This window comes from Oratosquilla oratoria, chromosome 17 (genome assembly GCF_046742065.1).
Source record: "Oratosquilla oratoria isolate Oo_2021 chromosome 17, ASM4674206v1, whole genome shotgun sequence".
Taxonomy (NCBI): domain Eukaryota; kingdom Metazoa; phylum Arthropoda; class Malacostraca; order Stomatopoda; family Squillidae; genus Oratosquilla; species Oratosquilla oratoria.
Genome location: NC_134793.1, coordinates 54,553,411 through 54,566,045, shown reverse-complemented (window position 1 = coordinate 54,566,045; position 12,635 = coordinate 54,553,411). Strand labels below are relative to the sequence as shown.

The window sequence follows — 12,635 nt, the reverse complement described above, 5'->3', positions numbered from 1 at the left end:
GAGATAGGGTTGATGAAAGAGTATTTGGATGGTTTGGACACATGTAAAGGATGAGTGGAGAAAATATAGTAAAATAGGTGTGGAAGGCAGAGGTGGAACGAGTGTACATGCGGGGGTGTCCTAGGATGAGATGGATGGATGGTGTAAAAGGGCCATTGGGAAAGAAGGGAATGTCTGTTGAGTAAGGACGAGAAAGGACTGATATCCGACATTTTGTTTATATGATCCTTTTGAATTGTCACCAGTCGCTCGTTTATTTGATGTTTGCGCTCCATTATACAATCACCAAGCCGTAAACAAACGCACCGTGATCGAAGCACCACCCATGCTCCATCGGCCACCCATCGAAACTCGTTCCCGCTCTTTATTCAGTTGTGTTTACTCCCCCGTCCAGTGTATCACTGGCTGTGTTTTGTGCTACTATTTCACACTCACCGTTGTTTTTACGAGAGTAATACATAATGTGATGGCTTCCAAGCGGCCTGCAACAACTACTACTGGTGAGATAAAGCCCAAAAGACCGATGAAGAGTTCATCGTTGGAGAAAAAAATAAAATAAAATAAAATAAGCGGCATGAAGGAGGTGAAGGGGCTAACTCCATCGCCAGAATCATGCAGTTATCCAAATCAACTGTCTCCACAATAATCAAACAAGGAGACAGTGTAAAGAAAGATGGTGAAACAGCTACATTAAGGGCAAAAACGCTGAGGTAGAGGGAACCAATAATGGAGGAAATGGGGAGACTCTTAAGGCTGTGGATTGATGTGCCTCGCCGCAGCAATTCTCTTTCTACCTCCCTTGTGACAACGAAAGCCCTCTCGATTTATAATGACCTACATAAAAAGGGCTATGAAGTTAAGGATGGGTCATCTTTCAGTACCAGTAAATGTTGGTTCGACCGTTTTAAAGTCCAAGTAGCCCTACACAACATCAAGATGACTGGTGAGGTAGCAAGTTCATCATCATCATCATCATCATCATCATCATCATCATCATCATCATCATCATCATCATCATCATCATCATCATCATCATCATCATCATCATCATCATCATCATCATCATCATCATCATCATCTTCATCATCTTCATCATCTTCATCATCATCATCATCATCTTCATCATCATCATCATCATCATCATCATCATCATCATCATCATCATCATCATCATCATCTTCATCATCTTCATCATCATCATCATCATCATCATCATCATCATCATCATCATCATCATCATCATCATCATCATCATCATCATCATCATCATCATCATCATCATCATCATCATCTTACGCCCCAGCGAGACCATGACACCAAAACATTCAGTGAGGTCTTCTCTGGCCTAGATGCAATATATATATATATATATATATATATATATATATATATATATATATACATATAACTTTTTATGACAGTTGCATGCGGGGCTCGAACCCGCTGTACTCGGCTATCCGTAAATTACCTGTACGGCGCCCTAGACCACTACACCACAGAGACTATAAAATCCTTGAAACCTGGAATCGAACTGATTCCCGAGGGAAGGAAGATCACTTATTACGGCGATCCGAATTCCTGTATTACTCAAGGACCAGCCCACCAGTGGTGTGGCATAAGGACCGGGACGAACCCCTTTCACGCTTATCGCCATTGTAACTATGAGAGAAATACGCTAATGGCAGCGACATCAAACCGATAAAAAAAATTATGACAGTTGCATGCGGGGCTCGAACCCGCTGTACTCGGCTATCCGTAAATTACCTGTACGGCGCCCTAGACCACTACACCACAGAGACTATAAAATCCTTGAAACCTGGAATCGAACTGATTCCCGAGGGAAGGAAGATCACTTATTACGGCGATCCGAATTCCTGTATTACTCAAGGACCAGCCCACCAGTGGTGTGGGGTAAGGACCGGGACGAACCCCTTTCACGCTTATCGCCATTGTAACTATGAGAGAAATACGCTAATGGCAGCGACATCAAACCGATAAATTTTTTATGACAGTTGTATCGGTTTGATGTCGCTGCCATTAGCGTATTTCTCTCATAGTTACAATGGCGATAAGCGTGAAAGGGGTTCGTCCCGGTCCTTACCCCACACCACTGGTGGGCTGGTCCTTGAGTAATACAGGAATTCGGATCGCCGTAATAAGTGATCTTCCTTCCCTCGGGAATCAGTTCGATTCCAGGTTGCAAGGATTTTATAGTCTCTGTGGTGTAGTGGTCTAGGGCGCCGTACAGGTAATTTACGGATAGCCGAGTACAGTGGGTTCGAGCCCCGCGTGCAACTGTCATAAAAAAATTATTGGTTTGATGTCGCTGCCATTAGCGTATTTCTCTCTCATATATATATATATATTTTTTTTCAACCACAAATCCCTTTTAATTCCATTCCATCGCAGTCGAGACTGAAGAATCGCTCGATGGAGGCATTCGTTGGAAATTGAAACGAGGATGAGCCGAGGATTCGAACCCAGCTAACCCGTAACAAAGTTACAGTGACTTGAACCAATACGCTATAAAGAGAGAATAATTAATTAAATTAATTAATTAATTTGATTAATTAAAAGTGATTTGTGGTTGAAAAAAATATATTAATTGATCACTGGGAACCATTCAGTGTATATGTATATATATATATATATATATATATATATATATATATATATATATATATATATATATATATATATATATATATATATATATATATATATATATATATATATATATATATATATATATATATATATATATATATATATATACGATGATGATGTGGACCTATTTATCGAGAATAGAGATGATTTGAGAGATCTAATTACCCCGCCAAGAGAGACAGCGGAGAGAGTTGGGCTACAAATAAATGCTTAATAGTTCGAAAATATATATTTATGCAATATGGAATATAATACAAATTTATAACATATATTCATATAGGACGTGCCTCAAAATTACAAACAAGAGACTTTACTCTATTCACACAAGGGCGTGACACAGCACAAACACAGGATTCAATTCAAGCCATGGACGTGAGAATATATATATGTATATATGTATATATATATATATATATATATATATATACATATATATACATATATATATGTATATATATATATATATATATATGTATGTATATATATATATATATATATATAATATATATATATATAAAACAGGAAACCCATAGTCGGAGAAAATAAACTTCGAATAAAGAAGAATCCTATATTTCAGCTATCAACTCTAGCCCTCTTTCCTGAAGAGGGCTACATTTGATAGCTGAAATATAGGATTCTTCTTTATTCGAAGATTATTTTCTCCGACTGTGGGTTTCCTGTGTGTCATTTACAAATGTGCTACTACATTTCTGTTTAGGAATATATATATATATATATATATAAATATTTATATATATGTATATATATACATATATATATGTATATATATATACATATATTTGTATGTAAATATATATATATATATATATACATTATATATATATATAGATGTTTATACATATATATATACATATTTATATAGACACACATATATATATATATATATATATATATATATATATATATATATATATATACGCTGATGATGTGGACCTATTTACCGAGAGTAGAGATTTGAAAGATCTAATCACCCCGCCAGGAGAGGCAGTGGAGAGAGTTGAGCTGCAAATATATTTCCATAAAACCAAAATAATGTGTATGAGCAGAGATGAGAGGAACGTATAGGATGTGGTTTTTGAAGACAAGAGAAAAGAAGAGGTAGAGAGTTTCAGATATCTAGGTGTACCATTAACAAATAGGAACGAGATGAAGACAGAAATATATATAAAAATCGTTTCAGCAAACATTTTATTTTAGCCTTTTACCAATACTAAAGAAGAGAAGTATATCAAGAAATACAAAATTAAGAATCTAAAATTCAATTCTACGACCTATAATTTTATATGACAGTGAGAAATGGAGCTTAACAGAAAAAAAAAATGAACAAAGACTACTGGTGTTTGAGAATACAATATTGAGACGAATTACTGGATCAGTTTTTGACGGAAATGAGAATAGGTGGAGAGGACGACACAGTAATGAGCTGACAGAAATAACTAAAAGAGAGAAAATAACAGATGTTATAAATAGATTAGAATTTAGATAGGCTGGGTATGTGGGGCGTATGGAGGACCATAGAATTCCAGAGGGCCAATAAGTCGTCTCCGTTGCCGTGACGTCACCACTGTCGCTTAGCTGGCAGCCAATCAGTCGTCTCCTTTTTGCTGTGACGTCTCCGCTCTCGGCTAATAAGTCGTCTCCATTACCATGACGTCACCACTCTCGCTTCGCTTGCAGCCAATCAGTCGTCAGGAATTTTGGAAGGCTTCGTTGCCGTGACGTCACCGCGTGACACACACGATATATAGTTACAAGCGTATTAATATATAGAAGATAACAGGGCATTAGGTTTCATTGTTAGGACGGTTATAAATAGAAGTGCATATGTAATTATCAAAATCTTGCTAGCATTAGTTAGACCCATCTCTGACTATGCGGTACAATTTTGGTCTCCGTCCTATAGAATGGACATTAATTCCCTAGGATCAGTACAGAAGAGAATGGACACAATTCTACATGGGCTTGGAAATTTACCTAATGAGGAGAAACTTAGGCACCTTAACTTACACTCTCTGGAAAAACGCATAGTGCGGGGTGATCTAACAAAGGCGTTGAAGTTGATCAAAGGCTCTAACAAGGGTGACGCATACAAGGTCATCATATTAAGACAACAGGGAAGGACTTGCAGTAATGGATTTAAGTTTGACAAATTTTGATTTAAGAAGGAAATAGGCAAGAACTGATTACTAAAAATGTGGTCAACGAATTGCAATAGACTTAGTAACCCTGTAGTGAGCGCTGAAACCATTGGTAGTTTTAAGAAACGGTTAGACATCTTTATGAATGGGGATGACAGGCGGTAATGGACATGGAATTGCTTAGTGTGTGCCTCTTGGTCTCCTGTAGTCTCATTCATTTTTATGTCTTTATGATCTTATGAAATGTTTTTCGATGATAACAGATTAGAAATGCTTAGGTGAAGATAGTGGTCCCCGAACTGTATCTCGTGAGTCCCACGGCGCCCTCAGAACTCTATCATAGCATAAGCGAGGGTTCATCAGAGGGAGATTATTATTAATCCAATTTATGCTTATCTGAAAAGAAAACTGTGTGCATTATTTTCATAATTTCTCTAACTTTTTGGCGCCCGCCTCTGCATTTACACCGAGGGAAGTGACCCGTAGCTTATAAAAGTTTGAGGAATACTGGATTAAGATAACTATTGTTCCGTGAGAGGAGAACATCAAGGACACTACTTGGAGGAAAGAAATTTGGTGCAATATTCAAATATTGGGAATTAAAGGAGCCAAGGAGTGGAAGGAATGGATAAAGTACGAGTGAAATGGTAACTCTCTCTCTCTCTCTCTCTCTCTCTCTCTCTCTCTCTCTCTCTCTCTCTCTCTCTCTCTCTCTCTCTCTCTCTCTCTCTCTCTCTCTCTCTCTCTCTCTCTCTCTCTCTCTCTCTCTCTCTCCTCCCCCTTCTCTCTCTCTCTCTCTCCCCTCCCCCTTCTCTCTCTCTCTCTCTCTCTCTCTCTCTCTCTCTCTCTCTCTCTCTCTCTCTCTCTCTCTCTCTCTCTCTCTCTCTCTCTCTCTCTCTCTCTCTCTCTCTCTCTCTCTCTCTCTCTCTCTCTCTCTCTCTCTCTCTCTCTCTCTCTCTCCCTTTCTCTTTCCTTCCCGTTCCTAGCTACCTTGCTTTAAGAAAATGACGTATAGTTAAAAAAAAACAAAAAAATGTATCCAATATGGGAGAATACGTAGTTAAATTAGGAGAGCCTTTTATCTCGTGTAATATATCTCCATCGAGCTCAAACAACCGAAGTATCAAGTATTTGCTCCCTTGATCGCCTCACGTTAATTGGTAAGGCGATATCATAAAATTTACCAAAATTTATTGTCTGGTGAAATAATTATATAAGGCTCTTTATAGCAGGTATAGACATGATGAAATAATATATATATATATATATATATATATATATATATATATATATGTGTGTGTGTGTGTGTGTGTGTGTGTGTGTGTGTGTGTGTGTGTGTGTGTGTGTGTGTGTGTGTGTGTGTGTGTGTGTGTGTGCATATGTGTGTGTGTGTGTGTGTATTCACTTGGTCTTTGGATCTTGGTCTTTGGATCACGTGTTGGACTCGTGATCGACAGCTATTTCCCTCCTGGAAGAGAGCTCAGAGCTCGTAGGTGTGTGTGTGTGTGTGTGTGTGTGTGTGTGTGTGTGTGTGTGTGTGTGTGTGTGTGTGTGTGTGTGTGTGTGTGTGTGTGTGTGTGTGTGTGTGTGTGTGTGTGTGTGTGTGTGTGTGTGTGTGTGTGTGTGTGTGTGTGTGTGTGTGTGTGTGTGTGTGTGTGTGTGTGTGTGTGTGTGTGTGTGCGTGTGTATCATAGATAGTTTACTTTATTTTGGCAAAAATCAATTTGGCAGCAATATCTATACCACATACCCATTTGAATAGTGATCTTACTGAAATCAACACTAGAGCGAAAAAGAATAGTCAGAAAGGATGAAATTCTGAAATGTGGGAATCACAAGCCAATTTTTGGGTGAACCGAATAAGTTATCCGTCTAAAGAAGGTTTTTGTCATCAACTGCAGAAGAGAGTTTGCTTCGTGGTGTTTGCATCGTGCGTTCATGCGAGCGTTTCAGTAAAGTTTCCTAAAAGGTGACTAACTCCATCACATTATGGAAGTAGTTTAATCTATCTTAATTAACTCTTTTGTAAAAGTGAGGTAAGCTATGAATGATGATTTCTTGGAGCTAATACAATATACTAAAGTGACACCTGTTGCCACAGAACACAAGAGGCATAACATAAGAGACCAAACTAATAAAGGCTTTAATTTTCTCCGAAAAACACGTTATTGTATTACTAATTTTTTATTTTAATAATTGTGAGGACAAAATCGCATTTTCTTACAAAAAAAAAAAAAAAAAAAAAAAAAAAAATATATATATATATATATATATATGCAAGGTAGACCACTTGGAAAAAGGAAACTAACGAAGCAGAGCGCTTTCGTATATTACATCTTCAGTGCAACAAGTACAAAGTAATAGAAATGCATAGATAATATATACATGAAACAAAGGGACAAGGACAGTTTGAATAAGGGTGGCGGCCAATTACCCCCTGGAGGGCGGAAGGTCATTGTCAATTAACTTATGATGGTGGGGCGACAATATGTTTGAAAATACCACTCGAATTATTGCCATCCCTAACATTTTTCTTATGGCAATAATTCGAGTGGTATTTTCAAACACATTGAATTAAATAATCATCCAGTTGATTGGGATAATGCCCAGCCAATCTATTATACCAACAACATAATAGCAAGAAATTTAATAGAGTGTAGTTTGATTCATACCACCAGTAATCAAAATACCAACCTACACAAAGGCTTATACAAACTTGATAATTCTATTTGTCAAGAAATTAGTAAGATGATATCAGGTAAATTGTAACCCATCGACAATGTGAACCTGGCGACTGTGACCTGATGTCGCCCCACCATCATAAGTTAATTGACAATGACCTTCCGCCCTCCAGGGGGTAATTGGCCGCCACCCTTATTCAAACTGTCCTTGTCCCTTTGTTTCATGTATATATTATCTATGCATTTCTATTACTTTGTACTTGTTGCACTGAAGATGTAATATACGAAAGCGCTCTGCTTCGTTAGTTTCCTTTTTCCAAGTGGTCTACTTTGCATAAGTGAACACACGTACCCGTGTTCTTATTAGCATATATATATATATATATATATATATATATATATATATATATATATATATATATATATATATATATATATGTATGTATATATACTTCAGGGAAATTGCGTGTCAAACTAGCACCTTTCAAAACAAGAAAATCAGGATATACTTTATTCTGCATCATCAAATTCAATGGGTTAAGACTGGGGATTAGCAGTTCTGCTGTAATTGAGATGATCACCCATGTTTATTAAAAAAAGAAAAAAAAATAATAATAAACGTACAGAACTTATTTTTCCTACCTGCCTTGGTTATATTATTCATTTACCAGCTTAGAAGTCGCAGTCCCTGTAGATTTTTGAGCTAGTTCCTTCGGATGGCTCATTGGGCTAACGGCTCAAAACTAAGATCATTAATTGGTACTCTACCATCTAATTAGAGCAAATGTAGACTGAGAAACAGGGGTCCTGGACAAACGGACAGATACAATTTCGCATTCATTACTGGTTTCAAAATGCTTAATTTTTTTCCATAAGTATATTTAGTACTTTTATTCTGGCTGCCTTATGGTTGCATCCCTCACTTACCTGTGATAATTTCAATAGCAAAGGAGGCAGATTCAGTTCACACCTATTTTTCCAAACGCCAAGATACGATAAATGAATAAAGATTTTGAAAATTAATAAAATAAAAAATAAATTAAAATAGAAATAGAAAAGCAAAACAACGCTACTAGCTAACAGAGTGTAAAGTTGAAATCTGCGACCAGTTAACTGAAATATCTAATAAATCAGTAGACACTGGTTTTGTGCCTACTGCTTGAAGTCAAGCAAACGTTGTTCCTGTTTTTAAGAAGGAAGATAGATCGTCTATATGCAACTACAGGCCAATCAGTTTGACATCGGTTATAGGAAAAATGCTCTAATCAGTAATAGTAAATAGACTCAGAGAACAAATAAAAAAACATAATTTAATTCGTGATTGACAGCATAGTTTCTCCAAGGGTAAGTCATGTGTGACTAATCTTCTATCCTTTTACACTAAAGTATATAAGGCGTCAGATAACAATAATAAATACGATATTATTTACCTTGAATTTAGCAAAGCGTTCGATAAGGTGCCACACCAGAGATTAATAAATAAAATCAAAGCCCATGGCATAGGAGGAAAAGCGTTAAAATGGATTAGAACTTGGATTAGTAACAGAAAACAGCGGGTCACCATCAATGGAGTAAAATCTAGGTCGGGCAATGTTACTAGTGGGGTCCCCCAGGGCTCGGTGTTGGGTCCCTTATTGTTCATTATGTACATAAATGACTTAGACGACGGGATAAATAGTGATGCTAGTAGGTTTGCGGACGACACTAAAATAGGACGCCTAATTAGGTCAGGAGACGACGCAGAGATTCTACAGGATGATCTTAACAAATTGTTCACATGGACGGTGAAATGGCAAATGAATTTCAATATCTCTAAGTGTACCGGGTTAAACGTAGGGCTACATAACCCCGAAAATAGATACAGCTTAGATAACACGCTTTAGAAAACTGAGTCCGAGAGAGACTTGGGAGTTCTAGTGAATCCGGACCTTAAAACCAGGAAACAGTGCACTAGCGCCAGGAATAAAGCTAACAGAGCATTAGGTTTCATCGCTAGGACGGTAACGAATAGAATTGCCTAGGTAATTATTAAACTCTATCTAGCGATAGTTAGACCCATCCTTGACTATGTGGTACAGTTTTGGTCTCCGTCCCACAGAATGGACATCAATTCACTGGAATCAGTACAGAGACGAATGACCAAAATGATACATGGAATCAGAAATTTGCCTTACAAAGAGAGGCTTAGGCATCTTAACTTACACGCTCTGGAAAGATGCAGAGTGTGGAGTGATCTAAAAGAGGTGTTCAAATGGATCAAAGGCTTTAACAAGGGTGATGCAAACAAGGCCATCATATTAAAACAACAGGGCAGGACTCGCAGTAATGGTTATAAACTGGACAAATTCATATTTAAAAAGGAAATATGCAAGAATTGGCTTACTAATAGGTTGGTCGACGAATGGAATAAACTTAGTGACCATGCAGTAAGCGCTGAAACTATCAGTTGTTTTAAGAAATGATTAGACAACTTTATGGATGGGGATGACAGGTGGTGATGGATCCGGAGCTGCCTAGTGTAGGCCTTATGGTCTCTTGCAGTCTCCCTCATTCTTATGTTCTTATGTTCATTTCTACGATTATATTACATTATATGAAACACTCAAGTTCTTACATACTGCATTTTCCAGTATATAAAAAAAGAATGCAGATTCCAACAAAGATTCGCAGATTGCACGAGATTAAGTGAATTAATTCTCTCTTTAAGAGAGGAAAGATCCCAATAAATGGTGGGATGTTGCATCACAGGAATTCATATTGGAAAATGTGAATGACATTTAACAGCAATTCGAAATTTGTAATTACAATGTAATGGTTTCAATTAATATTTGTTATCTGTTTCTACCTATGTAAACGTACCCTCTAGGATTTTGAATTTAGTATATACTTACTCATACACACACACACACACACACACACACACACACACACACACACACACACACACACACACACACACACACACACACACACACACACACACACACACACACACACACACACACACACACACACACACACACACACACACACACATACACACACACACACACACACACACGCACACACACACGCACACACAGACGCACACACACACACACACACACACACACACACACACACACACACACACACACACACACACACACACACACACACACACACACACACACACACAAGTTGGGTTTGTCTCCTTTCACGTGTAGCCCCTGTTCACCTAGCAGCGAGTAGGTACGGGACGTTAGTCAAGGAGTTGTGACCTTGCATTCCCGGTGTGTGGAGTGTGAGCGGTCTCAGACCTACCCAGAGATCTGCTAATAATGAGCTCTGAGCTCACTGCCGTAGGGTGGTGTCTGGCTGTCTCGAAAAGAGGCTGCAGCAGATCCGAGGTGAATACACACACACACACACACACACACACACACACACACACACACACACACACACACACACACACACACACACACACACACACATATATATATATATATATATATATATGTACATATATATACATATATATATATATATATATATATATATATATATATATATATATATCACAAGACGAAAATGTAGTAGCACATTTGATAAAATGTTTAAATTACCCACTGTCGGAGAAACAAAACAAAAGAAACAGATGAACTGTATATTTCGACCACCTCTTCAGCAGATAGGTACAAGGTATAATGTACAAGAATATATACAGTGAGAGAGGTACAAAGTGGGAACAAGGGGAGATGGCTCAAGTCACATGTCCGAGGTGGGGCGGATTCCGGAATGGTAATAATTTATTCATAGCATAAATTGTTATACAATCAGGTGACCATTGCCCTTTTGATGTATTAAAATTTGGCAAGTGTTTAATGAGGAAAGATTCGACTATCTTTCTCCTAAAGCTACAATTGGATTTATATATTATTTCTGGTGTGTTCCAATTTATGCGGTGATCCTTTGTTGATGTATGGAGGAAGACCGCGGAGATGTTTTGTGCATACCTGACAGAGTTTTTGTGCTCTTTTACACCCACGATGGAACCCTCTCTACTCCTCCTCCTTGCACATAGGGAAGGCCTCATACCAGCATTTAGACAACTTGAATCTGCTTTAATTTCCAGTAAGAAGAAGAAGAACCAACGCCAATTTTTAGTGAAGTGCTTAGAAGAACAAGTGTGTCCCAAATCCTTTGGATTCCATAAGTACAACCATTTGGGATTTAGTTTTCCAAGTTACATCAAAGAGTTTTTGAAAGAACGTATCAAACTTGCGTCTTTGGAGAGTGACGCTGCTTACCTCCGAGTAAGATCTTCCACCAGGACCCTTAAGTTGTTATGTCCCGATGACCTAACATACAAATTTCTCTCTAGACTTGCTATTGGTAAATCCACACATATTAGTGATAAACACTCAGTGATTCTTAGTAAGAAATTAACAAGATTGTGCAACAACAGTGTTTGGTCCAAATTTTCTCTCACTGACAATGTGGTGAATATTTCAAATTTATCCCTTACACAACTTGAACTGGGAGTGTTTGGACTTGGTATCAGTTTTGCCATGAAACCTAGTAAACATCAGGCCCTTGATTATATTGTTGGTTTTGACAAGTTTTTGGCTTCAAATGAATATGATAAGGACTTACTATGCTTAAAAGGTGTTTTGTTACAAGGTATTATGAATTGTTTCAGTGAAGGATGCGGTTTACCTAAACGCTACAAAACTGCAGTAGAAAATCTCTCTAGACGTAAAGATATCATCAACACTAAGGCAAATAAAGGGGGTAAAATAGTAATTATTAATGAATCAGATTATAATTCGAAAGTATTTGACCTATTAGAGGACAGAGAGACTTATGAACAGCTGACCAAAAACCCACTTAAAAGCACAGTGACTGATTTCAACAAACAAGCGCGGAAGATAGTTGGAAATGAGTTTTTCAATAATAACATTCTAGTGATCAACCCTCAGTTACCTAACTTTTACGGTCTCCCTAAAATTCATAAAGAGGGAACCCCACTTAGATCAATAATTTCCAACAGGAATTCGTGCACAAACAGATTGTCCAAATGGCTCACACGTTTACTTTCGCCGTCTGTGGGTACTTTTTCTAATTCACATATCAAGCATTCGGA

General features: G+C 37.6%; 1 protein-coding gene across 1 annotated transcript in view; it reads left to right on the top strand.

The window, feature by feature from the left end:
- Nucleotides 1-726: 726 nt before the first annotated feature.
- Nucleotides 727-12,635, top strand: part of LOC143034288 (uncharacterized) — an 18,612-nt gene continuing 6,703 nt past the window's right edge. The window contains exons 1-3 of the mRNA XM_076200223.1: nucleotides 727-948; nucleotides 2,948-3,039; nucleotides 11,625-12,635. The exon at nucleotides 11,625-12,635 is cut by the window's right edge and continues 100 nt beyond it. Coding sequence (XP_076056338.1) covers nucleotides 727-948; nucleotides 2,948-3,039; nucleotides 11,625-12,635 — 1,325 coding nt within the window. The remainder of the gene's footprint in view (nucleotides 949-2,947; nucleotides 3,040-11,624) is intronic.